The 25,465-nt window shown below is 40.8% G+C and overlaps 1 protein-coding gene across 7 annotated transcripts in view; it reads left to right on the plus strand.

Moving 5' to 3' along the window:
• Positions 1–25,465, plus strand: part of LOC139573569 (growth factor receptor-bound protein 10-like) — a 78,782-nt gene continuing 53,317 nt past the window's right edge. For 2 of the 7 annotated variants that reach the window (XM_071397183.1, XM_071397185.1), the window contains exons 1-3: positions 19,934–20,054; positions 20,307–20,366; positions 22,138–22,211. In XM_071397183.1, coding sequence (XP_071253284.1) covers positions 22,209–22,211 — 3 coding nt within the window. In that variant the 5' untranslated portion in view covers positions 19,934–20,054; positions 20,307–20,366; positions 22,138–22,208. Of the gene's footprint in view, positions 171–19,933; positions 20,055–20,306; positions 20,367–22,137; positions 22,212–25,465 lie in introns of those variants that run through there. The other 5 variants (XM_071397180.1, XM_071397181.1, XM_071397182.1 and 2 more) reach the window with 3 other exon arrangements.

Here is a 25,465-nt window from a genome sequence, read left to right on the forward strand (position 1 = left end):
AAACTGCTAGCTGCTTGTCCTCATCGGGAATGTTGACCACTGGAGCGTCTTGAGCAAGAAAAGCAAAGCTGTTGCGCGAGCTACTATTTTCAAGTTAAGTGTCTTCCCATCCCAAGTGCAAGGCTGTCTGATTGCTCTTGTTTGACATTCTACAGAGGCCTGTCAATAAGGTGAGTGTATTATTCCAAGATCAAGGGAGTCTTGTGTTATTTGAAAAATGGTGTAATTGTATGCATCTTTCTTGACTTTCTAGACCACAGCAAGCAAAGTTTAGTGTAGCTTGCTAGCGCCTCTGGATGTAAACTGCTGTCGGGTGAGACTGGAACACAGCGCAGCGTGGCTTGTAGCGTGAGGCTCTGTCTTTCACGAAAGCGTGAGGAGGGTTTGGATGTGGATAGCTGTTAGAACTTGTTTTGCAAATCAGTGTAATTTGTTGTCTAAAACAGGTTACCGTTGTAGGTTAACATTGTTAATCACAAATGTGACAGTTACTAAATAGCCAGAGCCGAATATAGCCACATGTCTACCCAGCGCTGTCGGGACTGCATGCAGGCAGATAGCATGCAGGCAGATAAACTGCGTTCGTGTAGGGATGAGGTTGGGAGAAGCATGATCTCCTGTATTGGGGCAACTAAAGCTTACTAAACTACTATAGTGCTTCTACACCTGCATTACTAGCTGTTTGGGGTTTTAGGCTGGGTGTCTGTACAGCACTTCGAGATATTAGCTGATGTACGAAGGGCTATATAAAATAAAATTGATTGATTGATTGATATAGTTAGGTAGTTAAAAGTACCAATCCAGAGGGGTATCAATGAGTTAGCCAGATAACTTTGATTACATATTGTTTTTTTAACTAGATTTTCTGGTTCATTAATAAGAAATGTGTTTTTGGTTGCTGAGTCAATTAGACCATGCCCGTTTCAAGCGTATCGTAAACTGTTTACTGATATTGCATAACTGCTTACTATCCAACTACCAGCCAGACGCAGCCCCTGGTGAAGTCCCTGCCTGTCCTACCCTCAGTAGCCTATCCGTCCTACCCTTTTCACCGGTACGGTCAGTCTTATCCCATGGCTTCATTTTTCTTTGGGGGTGGGGTGAAAGGCGATTTTCCAGGCAGCTAGCTACTCGTGTACTGAACCTTGGATGGTGGTTGGCTTCTACCACCCCTTTCAAAACGAGCAGCGAATATATACAGTATACTTATAGTAGGCTTATTCAGAAGCTAAGTATTTCAAATCTAACTGGGTGGGACATCAGGGATGGATTTTGGCAAGGATTTTATAAAAAAACGAATGTTATGCTGTAGATGTGATATGTGATCGTATTAGTAATCCAAAAACAGATTTGTTTGACTTAATGCTGATTCATCAGAATTACCCAGCAGTGTACTGTACAGCTCATCTAAGAAATGTAGTTGGTTAGAACCATAATAATATATAGATTGATCATTACATTTACATTTACATTTAAGTCATTTAGCAGACGCTCTTATCCAGAGCGACTTACAAATTGGTGCATTCACCTTATCATAATGGCATAGTACGTTTTGGGAACAGTCCCTATCCCCTTCCACTAAACTACATTTTTACTATACACTTAAAATGTCATTACTAATGTAGGCCTACTATGTAACATGTTAATACAAAATTGTTACTACTTGTGTAATTACAGCGTCACTACACTGGGTTAACAGCAACTTAATAGAAATTGTTACCAGTATAAGGTGTCACCAACTAGTTTTAAATTCACACCCTCTGCTACAATCTAGCTATTTCAAGTCCATGCTCTGTAAGCGACTGACATGATGGGGCATGAGTTTAGGAGGCCGAAGACAGACAGCTAGCTCAGAGCTGCTGAGCGCACATATTTTACATATGCAACCTGTCTGGCCATGGCGGTTCAAGTCTCTTCTCTGGAAGAGTCTGACCAACAAATGGCTTTGTTGGATCATATCCTATTGGCATTTAATTTGTTCTACCAATCTATTCCATTCATCATACAAGCCGTTCATTCAGTGAATGTAGGCAGGCCTATTAGCGTGTTGGTAGGCCTATTAGCGTGTTGGTTTCATTTATTATCGTGGATGGAAAGTGAAAGGGATAGGCCTTGTTCACTCAAATTACAAATTCCCTTGAGAGCTGTCCAAACTTTCAATCTGAAGAGGTCTTGCAGACATATAAATTGTACTTCCACATACACTTTATATGATTATGTTGTCTGTCATAGTGGTGATCTCTCTCACCCAGGCCCTAGCATTCCATTCGGCCTTGCGCCAGTTTGCAGTCATATAACACTCGCTATTCAGTGCCAATACCCCCTTATTGATGGCTGGTCATGGCGCTTTTTCCCAAGTCTGGGATGCAGAGTCAGAGTTTTGGCCTAAATCAATGACACCAATTACTAGGTTATGTCCTATTATTGCCCAAATTATTTCTCCCATCAGTTATGAGCACAGCTGATGTTGACACACCTCCTGTATTCTGTCTAATATATTCTAGTAACTGATTTGAAACAAAATTTTGGTCTGTGGGTGTGGCGGTAGGTGCTGTTTGGAAACAGGTAGCTGAATCATGAAAAAAAATTGATGTTATAGGCTAGGTTTTCTTTTCTTGTGTAGGTAGGCGTCAATGGTTGTACAAAGCATAAAAATACTTCAGAAGAACCCCAAGGCTTGTGGATGAAAAAAGTTGTAATGCCTTTATTAGATTACTTGGCAGCAGGACAAGATGAAAAAGCTTTGCAGGCAGTTAGAGAAGCCTTAGTTTGTCTGTGTCACTTACCTTTCATTTAAATGTAATCATTATTTTGTCTAGCTACCTCAGTTATAGCTAAGTAATTACATTCTGCTTACTAAAGTAGTCTGTAATTGATTTACAGAAGGGCAACTTAATATATTTTGCTTACTTGTCCTATAAATACTTGACTCTCGCCCGCCATCATCCACCCATGATTACCCAGAAGGCAGAATGATGCAATGATTGTCTAACCAACCAACCACAGCACGGTGGATTCAATTTCTCAATGTCTGGAGGCGGTCCAAATCTGTCTGAAACCTGAGAAGCAGGAATGCTGTATTTTCTAAAGCAGGTAACTGAACACTCCTGCTAGTATGTTTGTGTGCAGGAAGAACAGGGAGAGCGGTGCAGAACGATGGCGATGTTCCAGAAAATGTCACTCAGCCTCTACGAGCTGGAATCTGTGCTGTAAAATCTAAAACAAACCAGGGTTAGTGGGCTTGGCGAGATGTATTCATGAAAACAAAAGGGTTTTGAGTGACATTCTTCCCCAGTGCAACTTCAGAACAATAGAGGCATTTTGTGCTCTTGAATTTTATCACTGTGCCTGGACATCATTAGTATTCTCTTCTCATAGTTTAATGGGACATTTGGCTTTATCTGTACGTCGTTTCTCATATTATCAGTACATATTTCACCAAACCTATAAGTGATGAGAACTTGGAGAAAGGTATTTAAATTATTTATAAGATACAATATGTAGGGCCCTATAAAATATGTGTTGCGGACAATGCGAATGGAATCACGGAAGCTAGACATTAAAACGGAATTCAACAATATATTTTTTTTAATTGAATTTCGTAGGAAATCAACTAAATGTATTGAACTTATTGGAAAATGCTTTCATTTGCTCAAATAATCATAAGACATGAACAAAATGCATACGTAGCAAGGTTTTCATCCAATTGGGACAGATTTTCATGCAAATATTCTAAAATATAAACAATATGCGCATTTTCCCAACAGATGTGTTTCCATCAAATTGACTTGTTGTGGATAAAAGGTTGTGCCTGATGACGTAGTGCACATAAACATTTATTTTGCAGTTAAATTCCCATGTACCAAATAAAAAATACAAGTTAAATGGGTTTCCATTGCATTTTCAACTCTACTGATGGTTTTGTCACAAAGAAATTGCGTTATGTAGCGAATGTGCCCAGTCTGGCCTTGGCATGTGCTCTCTAGCTAATAGCTGGCAGATACAGTGTGGGTAGGTAGGTTACCTATAGAATGACATTTAGGGCAATATAAAAAAAAATATTTGTCAAACGGCAACCAAGCTCATCAGCCTAATAAACTGCATGCTTTCCCAGTCATAGTGGGAGGACCACACAACATATCATCACGTGACTCCCAAGTTTTCTTCGATTGGATGCTTATTATATCAATATTTGCGCATAAAGATGTTTCCACCACCATTTCTCGCATAATACATTTTACAGACACAAAAAGATCCCACAGTGTCTAGTGTATTTTGTTTTGTTGACATTTGTAAATTTTGTCAACAAATTTGCTTTTTCCATCAGGTCTGTTTATCTGACATGTACTTTACTCGCATGAAAAGGTTGGATGGAAACCTGATTAGTGATTCGTACTTTCCTGCAACTTTCTGAAATGGCACAGGAATGCCCCTGTCTGTGTGTGGATCGTCCGTTTGTCTAGTCTACACTTTGTGTAGCCGTTAGCAATAATGCTAATGATAGTCTGCTGGTTGATGGAAAGGCTTTCCCAAAAACCGTATAAATGAATTGTTAACTACACAGTAGCCTATGCCTACCTGGCAGAATGATATGATTATTTGCATCAATCCAGCTTCCATTTGTTTTGTAAACTGATTTGTTTAGTAAAATCACATGAGCGCTACAGAAACACCGCTAACCAAACAATGGTCTCTGGCTGGTGCGCACTTTAATTAAAGGGTAACTACACCCAAAGTTCAACATTTCTTAGACTTTTCCCAGACCTCAAAAGTGGTTTCCTGATGTGGTGTAGCCCTTTACGCTCATACCCGTGTACAGGTTGAAAATGGCAGATTTGGGCACTGATAAACGCCTAACTTGGAACGCAGTGGCTGTACAGTAACAAACTACACATGATGTCAATGGTTTGCTGCAGTTCTACACATAATCTGCAAACTGTTCACTTTCAATTGCTACCATGGTTATGCATATGCTTTTCATATTTCTTCTGGAACAAACATTTCAATGTTAAAGGGTTTAGCGTTTTTTTTTTTGTTGTTGGAAAAAACAAAACCTGGGAAAACAAAACTGAGCTAATTGAATTTGGGGGTACAACTAAATGGGATCGGGTACAAAATACACCAGATTTTATAAGGCCCTACTATCATAGGGATAGGGGGTTTCTGGTAAAATGAAGTTTGTCTAGGGGGGGGGGTTTGTGTTGAAAATGACAAAGACCATAGATACAGCAAGCCTGTTCTTCCTTTTCTCTTCTAGCCTCAGGAAGCCTAAATTCCCTATTGTTTATACCATCTTTATTACATAACTCAATGTAGGCTATTCAATGTTAGTTACATATGTCCAGATGATCAGTCTGATCCATTGTACAGTAGCCTAAATAATCATTTATTCTAGTTACACTTCTTGATCTTATTTAAACTTTTTGAATAACACGTCCCATAGATGAAAGCTCGAGTTCTTAGTTGAATAAAAACTGAAATAGCCTAGCCATAGCCCACCCTGGCAGCAGGCTTGTGCACAAACATAACATCTCCCTCCCGTCCAAGCCATTCATTATGCACATTGCATAAGGTCATTTCTCCCAGCCGGCCCAATGAAATCCTCATCCAATTAGCGATTGTCCATGTCTCTCAAAGCCTTTCTCAGAGACTTCTGCTATTCAGCCCTCCACGATGACATCAGGTTCTCTCTTATAACCTTCTTTACGCTGCTGCCCCGAAATAATGAAGCTGCCATTTAATGAAGAATCAACATGTGAAACAAGCACATCTACTGAGGTGTGACAACAATCTGAACCATCCACTGATAAAATAGTCAGCCATGACAGAGATGGCAGTGTTCATTTGGAACTCAGTCCAGTAAATTAAAGCCTGTACTGTACTACAGACGGTCAGAAGAACCTTATTGGAGAAGTAGGTACTTATTTATGGTCTTCATATGCATTCATTTGCTTATTGAATGTCTAATTACTGCAAACTACTACATTCTTCAACTATGCTTAAATGCTTGTATTGTCTATGGATTACTGTGTAATTGCTACTGGATTACTGTGCATTGTGCAATTTTACAGATTTAAAGTGATGATTTACTCCTCCCATGGCCCTTATTTTAGCAAGTTGTGGAATCTGGCTGGATTTTCCTATCTAGCCTACCATGCACAACAAATGAAACGTTGCAAAAATGCTGGCATTCCAGTAGTTGTCATCCCTTCAAGACACGTCTCTCAGCAAACTGTTTTCTTAATTCATTTGACATATCCTTTGAGTGCTTCTACCTTAAAAATAGGTTACACGTCACCTTACTGTAGAGAGGCAGGCAGTCCCAAACCAAATTCTTCCTTAAATGATGAATTTTGCATGACGGTGCGTCTTCCAGCAACATTGGACTGCTCTGTTCTTGCTTGACTTCAGATTTTTTTATGGTGTTCCATGTACAGCTTGAAATAGTGCTGGAAAATACAAGGCTACATCTCGTCTTCAGTTGTTTGAGCCTAAACCTCTTGTCATTTGCCCTGATCAATGTGGACATGATGATGTAGGTTAGTGATAAGACAGATGCCCAGGAACCCTAAAGAACAGCATCTTGTACTGTTTGGCGCTTCCTACCATTGCAGCAGTCTCCTCAACCTTGAGTCTGTGCATGTCAGTTTCAGTTGGATGTTACATATGTCATTTAGGTGTGAGAATGAAACAATGGGGTCTTGGGGAGGGAGGAGGTATGTTCAGTTGAATTTCACACGCTGCTCTTGCAACCGTCACTGCTTGGAGGCAGGATTTATTTTTTTAGCTGTGTGAGCTCTTGTTGGCATTTGGATGGTTCATAATGTGGCTCTTAATAGGGCGGGCACAATTACCATATAATAGTGTAACTGACGATTATGGATGAAGACCTTCACAAAAATAAAATAACCATCATAACCGTTTAATTATTATTATTATTACAGTGCATTCGGAAAGTATTCAGTATTCAGATCCCTTGACTTTTAATAAAAAACGGAAATATCACATTTTATAAAAGTATTCAAGCCCTTTGTTGCACCTTTGGCAGTGATTACAGCCTTGAGTCTTCTAGGGTATGCCTCTACAAGCTTGGCACACCTAAATGTAGGGAGTTTCTCCCATTCTTCTCTGCAGATCCTCTCAAGCTCTGTCAGGTTGGATGGGAAGTGTCGCTCCACAGCTATTTAAAGGTCTCTCCAGAGATGTCTGATCGGGTTCAAGTCCGGGCTCGGGCTGGGTCACTCAAGGACATTCAGAGACTTGTCCCGAAGCCACTCCTGCATTGTCTTGGGTGTGTCCTTAGGGTTGTTGTCCTGTTGGAAGGTGGACCTTTGCCCCAGTCTGAGGTCCTGAGTGCTCTGCAGCAGGTTTTCATGAAGGATCCCTCTGTACTTTGTTCCTTTCATCTTTCCTTCAATCCTGACTGGTTTCCCAGTCCCTGCCGCTGAAAAACATCCCCCAAGCATGACGCTGCCACCACCGTGCTTCACCGTAGGGAGGGTGCCAGGTTTCCTTCCGACGTGACGCTTGGCATTCAGGCCAAAGAGTTCAATCTTGGTTTCGTCAGACCAGAGAATCTTGTTTCTCATGGTCTGAGTCATTTAGGTGCCTTTTGGCAAACTCCAAGCGGGCTGTCATGTGCCTTTTACTGAGGAGTGGCTTCCATCTGGCCACTACCATAAAGGCCTGATTGGTTTAGTGCTGCAGAGATGGTTGTCTTTCTGGAAGCTACTCCCTTCTCCACAGAGGAACTCTGGAGCTCTTTCAGAGTGACCATCAGGTTCTTGGTCACCTCCCTGACCAAGGCCCATCTCCCCGAATTGCTTAGTTTGGCTGGGCGGCCAGCTCTAGGAAGAGTCTTGGTGGTTCCAAAATGATGGAGGCCACTGTGTTCTTTGGGACCTTCAATGCTGCCAACATTTTTTGGTGTCCTTCCCCAGATCTGTGCCTCAACACAATCCTGTCTCGGAGCAATACGGACTAGAGGTCGACCGATTATGGTTTTTCAACGCCGATACCGATTATTGGAGGACCAAAAAAAGCCGATGCCGATTAATCGGACGATTTTTATGTATATATTTGTAATAATGACAATTACAACAATACTGAATGAACACTTTTATTTTAACTTAATATAATACATAAATCAATTCAATTTAGTCTCAAATAAATAATGAAACATGTTCAATTTGGTTAAAATAATGCAAAAACACAGTGTTGGAGAAGAAGTAAACATGCAACATGTGCCATGGAAAAAAGCTAACGTTTAAGTTCCTTGCTCAGAACATGAGAACATATGAAAGCTGGTGGTTCCTTTTAACATGAGTCTTCAATATTCCCAGTTAAGAAGTTTTAGGTTGTAGTTATTATAGAACTATTTCTCTCTATACCATTTGTATTTCATATACCTTTGACTATTGGATGTTCTTATAGGCACTACAGTATTGCCAGCCTAATCTCGGGAGTTGATGGGCTTGAAGTCATAAACAGCCCAATGCTTGAAGCACAGCGAAGAGCTGCTGGCAAACGCAGGAAAGTGCTGTTTGAATGAATGCTTACGAGCCTGCTGCTGCCTACCACCGCTCAGTCAGACTGATATATCAAATCATAGACTTAATTATAATATAATAAACACACAGAAATATGAGCCCAGGTCTTTAATATCGTCAAATCCGGAAACTATCATTTCGAAAACAAAACCTTTATTCTTTCAGTGAAATACGGAACCATTACGCATCCATAAGTCTAAATATTGCTGTTACATTGCACAACCTTCAATGTTATGTCATAATTATGTACAATTCTGGCAAATGAATTACGGTCTTTGTTTGGAAGAAATGGTCTTCACACAGTTCGCAACGAGCCCGGCGGCCCAAACTGTTGCATATACCCTGACTCTGCTTGCACAGAATGCAAGAGTAGTGACACAATTTCCCTAGTTAAAATAAATTCATGTTTGCAGGAAATATTAACTAAATATGCAGGTTAAAAAAAGGCATTGATGTTTATGGTTAGGTACACATTGGTACAACGACAGCGCTTTTTTCGCAAATGCGCTTGTTAAATCATCACCCGTCTGGCGAAGTAGGCTGTGTTTCGATGATAAATTATCAGGCACCGCATTGATTATATGCAATGCAGGACAAGCTAGATAAACTAGTAATGTCATCAACCATGTGGAGTTAACTAGTGATTATGTTAAGATTGGTTGTTTTTTATAAGTTTAATGCTAGCTAGCAACTTACCTTGGCTCCTTGCTGCACTCGCGTAACAGGTGGTCAGACTGCCATGCAGTCTCGTCGTGGAGTGCAATGTAATCGGCCATAATCGGCGTCCAAAAATGCCGATTGTTATGAAAACTTGAAATCGGCCCTAATTAATCGGCCATGCCGGCCATGCCGGACGACCTCTACTACAGACAGTTCCTTTGAACTCATGGCTTGGATTTTGCTCTGATGCACTGTCAACTGTGGGACTTAATATAGACAGGTGTGTGCCTTTCCATGTCCAATCAATTGAATCTACCACAGGTGGACTCCAATCATGTGGTAGAAACATCTCAAGGATGATCAATGGAAACAGGATGCACCTGAGCTCTATTTCGAGTCTCATAGCAAAGTATCTGAATACTTATGTAAATAAGGTGTTTCTGTTATTTATTTGTAATGCATTTGCAAACATTTCTAAAAACCTGTTTTCGCTTTGTACTTCAAATCAAATGTTATTTGTCACGTGTCGAATACAACATGTGTTGACCTTACTGTGAAATGCTTACTTACAAGCTCTTAACCAACAGTGCAGTTCAAGAAGGAGTTAAGAAAATATTTACCAAAAAGACTAAAGTAAAAAATAATAAAAAGTAACACAATAAAATAACAACAAGGCTATATACAGGGGGTACCGGTACTGCGGGGGTACAGGTTAGTTGAGGTAATTTGTACATGTAGGTAGGGGTGGAGTGACTATGCATAGATAATAAACAGCAAGTAGTAGCAGTGTACAAAACTAATGGGGGGGGGGGGGGGCATGTCAATGTAAATAGTCCGGTGGCCATTTGATAAATTTTTCGTCAGTCTAATGGCTTGGGGGAAGAAGCTGTTAAGGAACCTTTTGGTCATAGACTTGGCGCTCCGGTACCTCTTGCCCTGATGTAGCAGAGAAAACAGTCTATGACTTGGGTGACTGGAATCGCTGACAATTTTTTGGGCTTTCCTCTGACACTGCCTGGTATATAAGTCCTGGATGGCAGGAAGCTTGGCCCCAGTGATGTATTGGACCATGATAGTGTGTTGGTGATGTGAACACCAAAGAACTTGAAACTCTCGACCCGCTCCACTACAGCCCCGTCGTTGTTGATGGTTTCCTGTTCGGCCCGCCTTTTCCTGTAGTCCACGATCAGCTCCTTTGTCTTGCTCACATTGAGGGAGAGGTTGTTGTCCTGAACCACACTGCCAGGTCTCTGACCTCCTCTCTATAGGCTGTTTCGTATCTGTTGGTGATCAGGCCTGTTGTGTCGTCAGCAAACTTTATGATGGTGTTGGAGTCGTGTTTGGCCACGCAGTCTTGGGTGAACAGGGAGTACAGGAGGGGACTAAGTACACACCCCTGAGGGGCTCCGGCCGCAGTCCCAGCTCCCCAACCCCAGCGTCTCCAGCCGAGTCCCAGCCCCGTCCCAACCCCTCAAGCCCCAGCTTCCCTGCAGCTTCAGCCCAGCTCCCCTCCCAGGCAGCTCAGCTCCGGTTTCCCCTCATAGTCCAAGCAGCTCAGCTCCACAGCTGAACAGGCCAGTGCCCCGGCTCGCACACTGCCAGAGGGCCTTCTCTCATCACTACTCTTTGGCCTACAAATCAGTGCATACCATTCAGGCCATTGCTATTTTTTTTATCCAATAGCCTATGTGGAAAGAATTTGCTCCCAGCATTCCAAAGAGGACTGCAGTGAGATCATCCAGCGATCATGTGGTGTGGTATGGAGGGGATGATCTGCAAGCAGGCAGGCAGTGTAGCAGGCAGGCAGTGTGGCAGGCAGGCAGTGTGGCAGGCAGGCAGTGTAGCAGGCAGGCAGTGTGGCAGGCAGGCAGTGTGGCAGGCAGGCAGTGTGGCAGGCAGACAGTGTGGCAGGCAGGCAGTGTAGCAGGCAGGCAGTGTAGCAGGCAGGCAGTGTAGTAGGTTAGTAGGCAGACAGTAAAGCAGGCAGACAACGTAACAGTCTGCAAGACCGAGCCTCACCTGCTCAGGTGGAAGCTGGCCTATGTATTCTCAGGCACATTCTGGGATATTTCCTGCTGTTCAATCAATGGGCTGAAACACAGATTGTGGCTTTAAGGTGGGCCAGAATGCAGGGTCGCGTAGTTTATTGTTTGTTCAACATACAGTGAAGCTTTTTGTTTTGTTTGGAGAAACAATGCCACTAGAAGATTGTCACACTCTTGAGGGTTACCACCCAGCAAATGGCTTTCAATGCATATTAGTACTTATCCTTTATCTTTGATGGACCTTGATGTCACCATTATTCTTTGCATTTGAGAATCAAGCCCTATCAGTGGTTGTGCTTGAGCTGTTTTTCAAGACGGAAGGACAGAGTTAGGCTGTTTCATATAAATGTTTCTTTAAAAAAAGAAGACATGAAAGCAATTCAACTGCAATTGACCTTCAGTTTGATCTTAGTCATACTATTTTTGTCCGAAGGCTCAGACTGTAAGAAACACCAGTTGTTTGTATTTCAAGTTTACACATCTAGGCCTATATGCCCATTTCAAAGTTTTGCCCAACGTCCACAGGCCTACCTCACAGATCTCAGGCTTGTAAGCATAGTGCTGTAAACGTACTGGGTAGTAATGACTAGACTGACTTGTGTACAGGTCTGTTGCAAAGGTTGCTGTTATGATTCTGGACGGCCAGAACTATAAATAGCCCTACTATTTTGAAGTGTGCCCCAATTTGGAAAGGAGGGGAAAGTATAGCCCTGTGAATGCTATGCATTTGGGCAGTGTGAGGTGAGGAGGGAACACAGACAGGTCCCAGAGAACCCAACCCACCAACTCCGTTTACAAGGAAATATTTGGCAGCCTGGGCCATAAGAAGTTTATAGATTTCTGCTTTACTTCAATTACGTGGCCCAGAAATATGAGGTTAAAAGTGTAATATTTCCCACTCACACTCTATTTAATGGAATGTATGTCTATTCAAGAGAATGTGTTAGCAGTTTTTTACTTTCCTGAAGTTTAGGCACTTGTTAAGGACCATATATATATTTTTTTTACGTTAAATTTTCTCAAGTATCTATTTTAAGATGTTCTGTTTACCCTATGTTAAGTTTAGCATTATGTTATGCATATCATTGGGGTGTTTGTAGTTGATGGAGGCATTTGTACATATTTTTTACCTAGAGGTTTGAGGTAGAGGTCGACCGATTAATTGGCATGGCCAATTAATTAGGGCCGATTTTCAAGTTTTCAAAACAATCGTTAATCTGCATTTTTGGATGCCGATTATGGCCGATTACATTGCATTCCACAAGGAAACTACGTGGCAGGCTGACCACCTGTTACGCGAGTGCAGCAAGGAGCCAAGGTAAGTTGCTAGCTAGCATTAAACTTATCTTATAAAAAACAATCAATCTTCACATAATCACTAGTTAACTACACATGGTTGATGATATTACTAGGTTAACTTGTCCTGCGTTGCATATAATCAATGTGGTGCCTGTTAATTTATCATCGAATCACAGCCTACTTTGCCAAACGGGGGATGATTTAACAAAAGCACAATCGTTGCACGAATGTACCTAACCATGAACATCAATGCCTTTCTTAAAATCAATACACAGAAGTATATATTTTTAAACCTGCATATCTAGTTAAAAGAAATTCATGTTAGCAGGCAATATTAACTAGGGAAATTGTGTCACTTCTTGCGTTCATTGCTCGCAGAGTCAGGGTATATGCAACAGTTTGGGCCGCCTGGCTTGTTGCGAACTAATTTGACAGAATTTTACATAATAATGACATAACATTGAAGGTTGTGCAATGTAACAGCAATATTTAGACCTAGGGTTGCCGCCCGTTCGTTAAAATACGGAACGGCTCCGTATTTCACTGAAAGAATAAACGTTTTGTTTTTGAAATTATAGGTTCCGGATATAACCATATTAATGACCAAAGGCTCGTATTTCTGTGTTTATTATATTATAGTCTATGATTTGATAGAGCAGTCTGACTGAGCGGTGGTAGGCAGCAGCAGGCTCGTAAGCATTCATTCAAACTTTACTGCGTTTGCCAGCAGCTCTTAGCAATGCTTAAAACACAGCGCTGTTTATGACTTCAAGCCTAACAACTCCTGAGATTAGGCTGGCAAAACGTAAGTGCCTACTAGAACATCCAATAGTCAAAAGTATATGACATACAAATGGTATAGAGAGAAATAGTTGACACATCATAATTCCTATAATAACTACAACCTAAAACTTCTTAACAGGGAATATTGAAGAACTTGGAATATTGAAGCACCAGCTTTCATATGTTCACATGTTCTGAGCAAGGAACTTAAACGTTACATGGCACATGTTGCACTTTTACTTTCTTCTCCAACACTGTTTTTGCATTATTTAAACCAAATTCAGCATGTTTCATTATTTATTTGAGACTAAATCGAATTTATTTATGTATTATATGAAGTTAAAATACAAGTGTTCATTGTTCATTCAGTATTATTGTAATTGTCATTATTACAAATATATATATATATATATATATATATATATATATACATATCGTCCGATTAATCGGTATCGGCTTTTTTTGGTCCTCCAAGAATCAGTATCGGCGTTGAAAAATCATAATCGGTCGTTCTCTCGTTTGAGGCCTATAGGCTATTTGATACCAGTGTAGGTCTTAATTAAATTATTTGGTGTTCCATTCCACCATTCAGTCTGTGTTAATGGAAGCAATGATGTTGACGACACCGTTTGTAAATCTGTGCTCGTTTAAGAAGCTTGTTAACCAAGAGAGATTCCACCTTGCATGGAATCACAGCCACTGACTGACCAAGCAGTTAGTGTGGTAGCTAAAGTCTCCTTAACACCCATCTCTGGTCCCAGCCTGGACCTTAAAACCAGCAGCGACATGCAAAAGAGGAGATCTCTTCTCTTTAGGGAAATGTTGGTTCAGTTTCAATTAGGCTTTACTTTAAATAGCCAGTGCTCTTGATGATCCCAAGCCTGGGCTTTGCCTCTGTTCTGGTGCTAATCACTGCAGGATATTAAAGCTTTCCCCTCACAGTGTAAGCACACATGAAGTTCTTACTGTATTGTACCAAGCAAACCAAGCCATCTCACCACCGTATGACTGTCAATGTGTGGTTGAAATCTAGAACGTAAAGAATAAGCACATATGAACTTGTTACTGTACCATAATGACCAAGCAAAGCAAACAAGCCATCCCGGAGCCTGCCACAGTAGGGCTACTGCATAGTTCCTATATTGCACATGAAGAATGAATCCCAATGAAATGCAGGCAGTCAGCCCTCATCATAACGTCAAGGACCAAGTACAGTCTAGTTGTTGTTAGGTGCCCCTTTTCCACCGTATGTTAAGATGACATTGATTGTCACAACATAGTTGTACCGTCACGTACAGTATAGACCTACCGTTGTTCTCTAGCTCTGTGTGACTAGACCGGCAAAGACAACAGAACGAGTTAACTGCAAGAGAAACATGAGCATAGCCCGAGGAATAGACCTCAAACCTCTGACTGCACCCCTCCCTCCCTCCCTGGCATGGAGAAATGTTGACTTGAAATCCCACAAGCAGACAGAGGAAATTTGTCTTGTTGAATAAGAGCCCAGTGGAGAAGGAGAACCCCTTACTTTAATAGTTATGGCTAAAAGTTAGCATGCTCTCTCTCTCTCCACTCTCACACGGCTGTAATAATTAAGCCTAGCTGTGATGAGGATGTCCATTGTTAAGGCTCTGTTTGAAGTTACATTCTTCGTTCATGCAAGCTTGAGCAACAATCTCTCTAATTAGTACAGATGCGTACAGTACCAGTGGCACACGGTGCTCTAAAGTCCCCAGCCTTTCTAGTTGATCTATGCTTTGGGGCTAATTGCTCCGTTAAGATCACAGTTAATCATATTTCACTATTCTGTTCAAGTGGAATGAGTCAAATCAAAGGCCCTTTTACCCCCCCCCCCCCCACACACAGAATGACTGATTCTGAAAAGGAATGATTAAACATAGGTACATGTTTTTTGTCAATTTGTCCAATTATGCCAAGTAAGCCCCAAGGCATGTGTCATAAGAACACACTAGAATGTTCTGATTTTATTCATGGAGGAAAGCCCTTTCAGCCATATCTCACAGTAAAGAGTGTTTATCACACATACCTTTTGTGCCTCTCCTCTCAGACCAGCTTTATGATGAGGGCTTTACTGTTAAGTGTCATAGGCGAGGGGCAAGAGATCAATGTGTTCTCAAGATCACCCGGTACAGTACAGTATGAATTGTGACAGTACATTAACCTTGGCTCTTACATCGGTGGGGCAACAGACACAGACCGGGACTGAGACACACATAGCAGTTCAAAGCGCGGTGCATACACACAGAGCGCACACACACCGCACACACACCGCACACACACACACACTAATTACAAGTGAGCCCATTCAGTGGTTCTATTGATCCAAGTGCCAAGCTCTTTATTGCAGATAAACTCATGAGTGGATCATTATTTGGATCAAAACTTTGTTCATGCTGTGCTTTCTCAACAAATTGGAAACGATGACAGTTACTCAGGACTTTTAATGTAATTTATGTCCAGTTAGCTTTTTTTTATTTTGGGGATAATTCATATTTTATTATCAGGTTTGGCGGACTGTAATTCTGAAATTACACAGTTATTTAATTCTGAGGAACTTGGAGGTACTGTTGTAAGCTATAAATTCATTGTTTGCCTAGCTGAAGTTTGCTTGACTACTCAAGATGGCGATGATGAGGGTCCGAGAAATCGCTCTGTACTTTCTCACATCAGACCTTATCTCTGCTACCTCACCCTACCAAGCCTGTTTCTCTAGGTTTTTCTATTTAAGTCAGTATTTAAGAACCCCAGGAGAAGATTTTGCTGCATTCTTTTGTCAATCTCAGGGAGAGGCAGCATGAGGAAAAAAGCTCATGGAATCTGCCCACTACTTTTCTGTTGAAGCTATTGGCAAGGGCCTCCGCTACCCAGTGGAACAGACATCTTTTTCAAGGAACTCAAACTGTTCAGTCAGTTCCACTCAGCATCAAGGCCTGGGCCTGCCTGGCTCTAGTTCTCTATCCGATGAGAGTGGAAGGCAGAACTGGTACTGAATGAAAATGCTGTGCTACTGTATTTCCCCTGCTGATAAATTAACAGCAGATACCTACTAACAAAAGGAGGTCTCTCTCTCTCTCTCTCGGCACTGACAGTGGTCCACATGATCTATGGCTACCATGACATCCTTCAGGGGGCTTCTTCTAATTTTGTTTTGGAGCAGGGAAGAGTAGGAGTGGTGCTCCTGCTGGCTGTGAAACTTGCGGCCAGCATTTACTTCCTTATGTAATCAGGCAGGGCCGTGGGACGGGAAATAGCACTGTAACAGTACCAGGCAACCTGAAAATCCTGATCATTCCTGAAAATAGTCCATGACTACATGGCATGGGACAGTCTAGGCTTACTGCAACTCCAAACACCAATTAATAGCCTGATAGAAGTATTTCTGGAATAGCATCAAAAGAGTCTCACTCAGAGCCATCTACATTGAGTGTACAAAACATTAGGAACACCTGCTCTTTCCACGACAGACTGGCCAGGTGAATCCAGGTGAAAGCTATGTTCCCTTATTGATGTCACTTATTAATTCCACTTCAATCAGTGTAGATCAGTGATTCCCAAACTTTTTATAGTCCCGTACCGGTCAGCGCATTCTCAAATGTTGTTTTTTAGCCATCATTGTAAGCCTGCCACACACACACACACTATACATTTATTAAACATAAGAACAGCTTGTAGCAATTTTTACGAGGCTCTCTTGTTCAGATGATGGTAAGGGGACTGGAGGCAGCGCATGAAATGGATAACGAATCCAGTTGTTTGTGTCTTCCGTTTCGGGAAAGTACCTGCGTAATTGCGCACCCAGCTCACTCAGGTGCTTCACTATATCACATTTGACATTGTCCGTAAGCTTGAGTTCATTAGCACACAAAAAATCATACAATGATGGAAAGACCTGTGTGTTGTCCTTGTTAATGCAGACAGAAATAACTTTTTAATCATAGCCCCAATTTTGTCCCGCACATTGAATATAGTTGCGGAGAGTCCCTGTAATCCTAGATTCAGATCATTCAGGCAATAAAAAACATTACCCAGATAGGCCAGTCATGTGAGAAACTCATCATCATGCAAGTGGTCAGACAAGGGAAAATGATGGTCTGTAAAGAAAACTTTAAGCTCGTCTCTCAATTCCAAAAAACATGTCAATACTTGTCCCCTTGATAACCAGCGCACTTATTTCTGTATGTTGTAAAAGCGTTACATGGTCGCTGCACATATGATTGCATAGTGCAGAAAATAAACGAGAGTTCAGGTGCCTTGCTTTAACAAAGTTAACCATTTTCACTGTGGTGTCCAAAACGTCTTTCAAGCTGTCAGGCATTCCCTTGGCAGCAATAGCCTCTCGGTGGATGCTGCAGTGTACCCAAGTGGTGTCGGGAGCAACTGCTTGCATGTGCGTTACCACTCCACTATGTCTCCCTGTCATGACTTTTGCGCCCTCAGTACAGATATCAACGCATCTTGACCACCAAAGTCCATTTGATATCACAAAGCTGTCCAGTACTTTTAACATATCCTCATGTCCTGGTTTCCAGTGGTTTGCAGTAGAGGATGTCTTCCTTAATTGACCCCCCATAAACGTAACTGTCCTATACCAGGAGCTGTGCCAGGCCCGCCGCGTCTGTTGACTCATCCAGCTGTAACGCATATAATTCACTGGTTTGTATGCAAAGCAGTAATTGTTTCAAAACATGTCCTGCCATGTCACTGATGCGTCGTGAAACAGTGTTGTTTGATGAAGGAATTGTCTGTATCATTTTTTTGGGCCTTATCCCCCAGCATTGTCACCTTCATATCCGCGACAGTAGGAAGAATTAAGTCCTCCACAATAGTATGGGGCTTGTCTGTCCTAGCCACTCGGTAACTCACCATATAAGACGCTTCTAGCCCCTTCTTATTAATGGTATATGTTGCTTTTATACATGTCTTACTATTCGAAAGTCGTCTTTATTCTCGCTCAAAAAACTCCCGTGGCTTATTTTTCAAATGGTCATGTTTCGTTTCTAAATGACTGCGCAAGAGTGAAGGTTTCCTGCAAGAGAGTAACGGTTAATGTGATTGGATGTTAATTATTTGATTAGACTACCTGTATTTGACGTTGTGTTGTTATTTCGCTGAACACTAGATGTTTTAATTTTATTTTTGGCAGTGAAATGAGGCTACTCAGGCGAGAAAAAAACCTCACGCAAGTGTATAGCCCCGTTGGAAAATATAAATTTACTGTTTTTCCCAATTACATTTTTATGTGTCAAGAACTGCAATTCTGCTGGGTTTTTCACGCTCAACAGTTTACTGTGTTTTCAAAAATGGCTCACCACCTAAAGGTCATCCAGCCAACTTGACACAACTGTGGGAAGCAATGGAGTCAACATGGGCCAGTATCACTGTGGAATGCTTTCATCACGTTGTAGTCCATACCCCCAACGAATTGAAGCTGTTCTTAGGGCAAAAGGTGGTGCAACTCAATATTAGGAAGGTGTTCCTAATGTATTGTCCACCCAGTGTATACGTCCAAACTTGCAAAATCTATGGTTCTGGTCTAACTGTACATGTATGAAAAGTATTCTTAGGTAATTGTGGTTTGAGTTGGGGGGGGGGGAGAACTCCAAAAAGCCATTCAGCTTCATTCAGTGAGAGACTGTGCTAGGCCTAAGTCTGCAGATGACTGTGTCATGTATAGGGCCTGTATTTCAGAGGAAATGTTTACAAGTGTTTGTATTTGTAGATGTAGGCTATCAAGAGGTTAATTAATAGGATACTGACTTTAAGATGTTCAAATAGACCAAAAGTCCAACTTGTTGTTGAACTTTCTCCTGTCTTGACCCAGGGATTGGACGAGGCTTTAGCTACATGTCAACACTCACAGGAAGCACCAGCAAAGTATTGGCTGAAGGACTTGGAATAACAGCATCATTGTGCTGTTTCTGTTTCTCATAAGTTTTAAATGTGATCTTGTCTGACTGACCAGGATTCTCAGACAGTGGTTGCAACAAAATACTACATGATTTGATCTGCACCAACTTTTTCCTTTTGTATCTGTTTTCATCTGGGTTCTAATGATCAACACCACCAACCAGGCCGGGTGATAAAGGTGGTCAATTGTAGTCTATAAACCTCTTGAGAATGATTAAAAAAGCAACATAAAAGCTTTTTTGAGTGAGGAAGTTCACTGTAGGTTTCATTTCTATCCACACACAGTAGTTTCAACTTAGAACTTTTGAACAATCATAACATAGCCTTTAACTAAGACCTGAGAGTTGTTTGCTGCTAGAAGCTGTTTAGTGTTTACGCTAGTGTTTACTGACCCGTAGAGAGAACTATGTGGGTTAAGATGTGCTCTGTGCTATATTAGTCTCCACTGTTTGTGAGACTTCCTTATCCTTCTGAAGCATTTTAGTTGAATTCACGTCCGTCATGAAGCTACACACTGAAGAAAGATGTTAACCCAAAACGTCTGTGTATGCTATCCTTGATGCAGTAAAAAATAATTGTAAAAGATCATCGGAAACTGTTTTATTGTGAACCCATTAGCTACATTTTTGCGTATCTAGTTTCATTCATCTCTCCTGTTTTCTTTTACAGGTTCTTGCATCATATATCAAAAGTGAATGGGAAAACCCAAAGAACAGAGATTGAGAAATAGCTCCATAACATGGCTGTAGCCGGATGTCCAGATTATTTTCTACACCATCCAAATTATCAGGTAAATAATACATGTCTTTTACTAGATGTTTTGTACCATCTATATTTCAGTACATTGACCTTGGGTCTTGAGTGTTCATGTGTAAGCTTTTAATATGTCAGAGATATCAATTATTCTGGAATAGCAATTATGAATGTTACAATTGCTCAAATTTAATACTGTGATGTTTTCTGTTAAAACTATTGGCTTAGACCATAGTTTAACCACACCATCTATCAGACCTAGCTTCAAATATGATTTGTTTTCTTTCAGTAACTTTGAGCGTTTACTTGAGCCTGGCTGCAGTGCCAGTTGGGCGGGGTTTTCACTTTTGTGAGTATTCCATTGGTACTTTTTCACAAGGCAAGTTCAAGCAAGCACAGCTAAAGTGTTAAAAGGATTTCAAATACTATTTGAACCCAGGTCTGCCATGTTTTATAAGCTCTTTATTAGCTGTGGTAATATTCTAGTGTTTGCTGAAGCAGTACCATTTGGGATTTGGAACTCTTATTTACACAAGTCATAAACGTAAAAATAACAAAACGCTCTATATGCATCTAACATATGGAACTGTATATAAAACTATACATGGAGTGGTTAGGAAAATACTGTTTAAACACTCCCAGTTCTCCTGCTATAAGCCCTCCCTCACCCCAGAGCCAGAGCTGAGGGAAGACGGGAGCGAGAGGTTAAACCCAGAGCCCCACTCTCTCAGCTGGGCCATAACAAAAAAACCTTGCTGTGAATGTACCTGTCATGGCCAATAGATTTAGTGGCAGAGCATGAATGAAAACAGAAGAGCCAATGAATGGCAGTGGCATGGACGCACATTCCTTTGGGCTGAATACATTGATGGTGATTCACATGGTGCATGGCCCAGCATGGGGAATCTGGACCCGACGTAAGACCGTCAGCAGTGGTCTCAATCAATGGATTAACCGGATTGTTTCTTACATTGTTTGTTTCCACGTGCAGCAGTTCAACCCCAGTCCAGTGGGAAATAGACTATCAATCAGCCTGGTCACCCGCCCTGTAGAGGAGAGTTCAACCCATCTAGCCCTAAAGGGCTATTTAGGAAGCCTGTGCTGTGGGGATTTTAGCTTGTCATCCACCACCCACCCTCTCCCTTGGGCTTTCATTGTGGTTCAGGCTAAAGAATAGAATATGAATAGGCTATGTCCACTTTTCTAGTATCAGACACACTCGTTTAGTCATGCAGCTAAACACAAAGTATCTCAACTAGCTTAACAGTTCCTAGAAGTAGCGAGCCTATATGCATCTGATCTCTTCCTCGACGGGCTCATTCACACTGTCCATTTTTTAATTGGTAAATAATGGGCAGAAACAGCTTCTTTATCCTGGGGTTATATAACTAGTAAATGTTATGGGATTCTGGGCTCAGCTCCAAGGCGGTGTTGGAGAGGGAGCGAAAGAGAGCTGGGTGAACTGACTGGAGGTTTGCCACAGCACTCCAAGGAAAGCTTACCAACTTAATTACTGTATTGAGTAGGACTATTGAACTGGATTTTTATGGATGGAAATGTCTCAGTTTTTTTGTACTTTCAATTAGAGCTGGGGAATATCGACCAAAATCCATATCGCAATAAATTGCCTGAATTGATGCAATAACGATAAATAGAACTATACGTTTATAAAAAAATAACAATTATGATTCTTTAAACTACTACTACTAGTTTGATGGAAATTGTCCCATTTAAAAATCACCCATATTAGGAAACGTATTTAATTTCAAACTTCACATTTCTCTAGTATAGGCTACTTATAGTAATGAACGATATCAGCAATGTGATCGATATTTTCCAGTTTATCGTCCCAGCTCTACTTTCAATTAAACACTGTGTCTGAAAGGTCAGGTGTATAGTCCTGTTATGAGTTTCTGCTTATGGTCTGGGATGCCAGTGGGATGCCAATGAAGGAGAACTGTATCTTCTGAGTCGTGTTCATTAGTCTCCAAACGGAAGAAAACGGTCTGAAACAGGGAGGGTCTGGACACAAACGTTTCATTTTCGGTTGCTAAAAGTTTTCAAGCGTTTTACGTTGCGTGCCCTAATGAACAGAAGTCTGGTTTTTCTTTGTTTGGTAGATCTGGAGGGTCGCATCATGTTTCCATGTTGGGTCAGTCAGTGATGGATCGATAGACTTCTGTCATCAAAGATGGTACAGTATATAATAGTGCAGTACATACAGTGTGGTCTGAAATGATTGACACCCTTGACAAAGATGAGCAAAAATGACTGTATAAAATACATAATTAAAATACTGAACTATATTGTATGGGGAAATTATATTATTTTATACCAATACGATTGCTCAAATAACTAGATTTTGTTTAACAAATAATATTATTGACACCCCTAAAGATTTTTAGAAGTAAAGTAGCAGTGACTACTAAACTTGTTGGTTGCATTTGCAGTTTGTTTTGGTTGTGTTTCAGATCATTTTGTGCCCAATAGAAATGAATGGTAAGTAATGTATTGTTTCATTTTAGAGTCACTTTTATTGTAAATAAGAATAGAATATGTTTCTAAACACTTCTACATTAATGTGGATGCTACCATGATTACGGATAATCTTGAATGAATCGTAATAATGATGAGTGAGAAATTTACAGAGGGTCAAAGATCACAAGCTTGATGTAATCATGATGTGCTAGGAATATGGGACCAAATACTAAACTTTTGACTACTTTATTTATAAGAATATTTAGGGGTGTCAATAATTTTGCCCATTACCTTTAAAAAAATAGATAACTTGTTAAACAAAATCTCTTTCTCTGAGAAATTGAATTAGTATATAATAATAAAATGTCCCCATTTTTTGGAACATACAATGTAGCTCAGAATTGTAATTATTTATTTTCTACAATGATTTTTGCTCATCTTAATCAAGGGTGTCAATAATTTCAAACCCCATTGTAATTGATGTAGGCCTACATGTAGTGTTTTGATCTTTAATAGTTAATGGACACATGGATTGTGTTCTTGCTCTTGGTTTGCTTCTAATAGGTCTTTGGATCACAGTGTCTGTCGAGTTAACTTTATTGATCCCCAGAGGGGTAAATGGGTTTTGCCACCAGCGGCAGACATACAAAGCCAGTGAGACTGTTACGTGAAAGTTCACTGGCGGTGCCAGACATTATCCACTGGGGAAGCTTTTTAAAGAAAGGACTTTCCAGCCAGCGATGCCAGTTGATTGGTGGTTATTCTGACGATAGACACAAGGAACCACATTAGATGGCTGTAGATTCGTGATTCGTCTGTTAGCATGGAAATAACCAATGCGAACATTACAATTTGAGCAAGCTAGCTAACTTGCTCTTACAGCAAATACATACAAAAGCACATCCCAGGATGCCCCCAATATCTAACAGGCACCGTACACATTTATACGTCAAGACATGTACTTAGTGAACTTGTACACATTATAAATATGAAAATAGAATACAGTATTTCAGAATGTGACCTACCAATTGCATGTCAATATCAGACTGGGAAGAATTTACGTTCGTGATCTCCCCCTATCTGAAAGCATAACCAATGGTATAGCACCTATCAATATGTAAATTCAACCAACCAATAGGAATACATAAACATTGAATCAATACAGTTGAAGTCGGAAGTTTACATACACCTCAGTAAAATACATTTAAACTCAGTTTTTCACAATTCCTGACATTTAATCCGAGTAAAAATTCCCTGTCTTAGGTCAGTTAGGATCACAACTTTATTTTAAGAATGTGAAATGTCAGTATAATAGTAGAGAGAATGATTTATTTCAGCTTTTATTTCTTTCATCACATTCCCAGTGGGTCAGAAGTTTACATACACTCAATTAGTATTTGGTAGCATTGCCTTTAAATTGTTTAACTTGGGTCAAATGTTTTGGGTAGCCTTCCACAAGCTTCCCACAATGAGTTGGGTGAATTTTGGCCCATTCCACCTGACAGAGCTGGTGTAACTGAGTCAGGTTTGTAGGCCTTCTTGCTCGCACACGCTTTTTCAGGTCTGCACACAAATATTTACATAGGATTGAGGTCAGGGCTTTGTGATGGCCACTCCAATAACTTGACTTTGTTGTCCTTAAGCCATTTTGCCACAACTTTGGAAGTATGCTTGGGGTCATTATCCATTTGGAAGACCCATTTGCGACCAAGCTTTAACTAACTTCCTGACTGATGTCTTGAGATGTTGCTTCAATATATCCATGTAATTGTCCTGCCTCATGATGCCATCTATTTTGTGAAGTGCACCAGTTCCTCCTGCAGCAAAGCACCCCCACAGCATGATGCTGCCACCCCCGTGCTTCACAGTTGGGATGGTGTTCTTTGGCATGCAAGCCTCCCCTTTTTCCTCCAAACATAACAATGGTCATTATGGCCAAACGGTTCTATTTTTGTTTCATCAGACAAGAGGACATTTCTCCAAAAAGTACGATCTTTGTCCCCATGTGCTGTTGCAAACCGTAGTTTGGCTTTTTTTATGGAGGTTTTGGAGCAGTGGCTTCTTCCTTGCTGAGCGGCCTTTCAGGTTATGTGGATATAGGACTCGTTTTACTGTGGATATAGATACTTTTGTACCTGTTTCCTCCAGCATCTTCACAAGGTCCTTTGCTGTTGTTCTGGGATTGATTTGCACTTTTCACACCAAAGTACGTTCATCTCTAGGAGACAGTACGTGTCTCCTTCCTGAGCGGTATGACGGCAGCGTGGTCTCATGGTGTTTATACTTGCGTACTATTGTTTGTACAGATGAACGTGGTACCTTCAGGCGTTTTGAAATTGCTCCCAAGAATGAACCAGACTTGTGCAGGTCTACAATATTTTTTTCTGATGTCTTGGCTGATTTCTTTTGATTTTCCCATGATGTCAAGCAGAGGCACTGAGTTTGAAGGTAGGCCTTGAAATACATCCACATGTACACCTCGAATTGGCATAAATGATGTCAATTAGTATATCAGAAGCTTCTAAAGCCATGACATCATTTTCTGGAATTTTCCAAGCTGTTTAAAGGCACAGTCAACTTAGTGTATGTAAACTTCTGACCCACTGGAATTGTGATACAGTGAATTATAAGTGAAATAATATGTCTGTAAACAATTGTTGGAAAAATTATTTGTGTCATGCACAAAGTAGATGTCCTAACCGACTTGCCAAAACTATAGTTTGTTTACAAGAAATTTGTGGAGTTGTTGAAAAACGAGTTTTAATGACCTAAGTTTTAATGACCTAAGTGTATGTAAACTTCCGACTTCAACTGTATGTCCGCAACTCGAAAACAGCCAATGCAATGAGGTTCGTGAATATGTAATAATGAACCATTGGACTATGGCTGCTACACAGCTGTGGACTTAGTATTGAGCTCAAGAGTCTGTGTTAAATAGTATTGTGGTTAGTTTAATGTTTTAGTGTACTG

The sequence above is a fragment of the Salvelinus alpinus genome, chromosome 4 (genome assembly GCF_045679555.1).
Source record: "Salvelinus alpinus chromosome 4, SLU_Salpinus.1, whole genome shotgun sequence".
Lineage (NCBI taxonomy): Eukaryota > Metazoa > Chordata > Actinopteri > Salmoniformes > Salmonidae > Salvelinus > Salvelinus alpinus.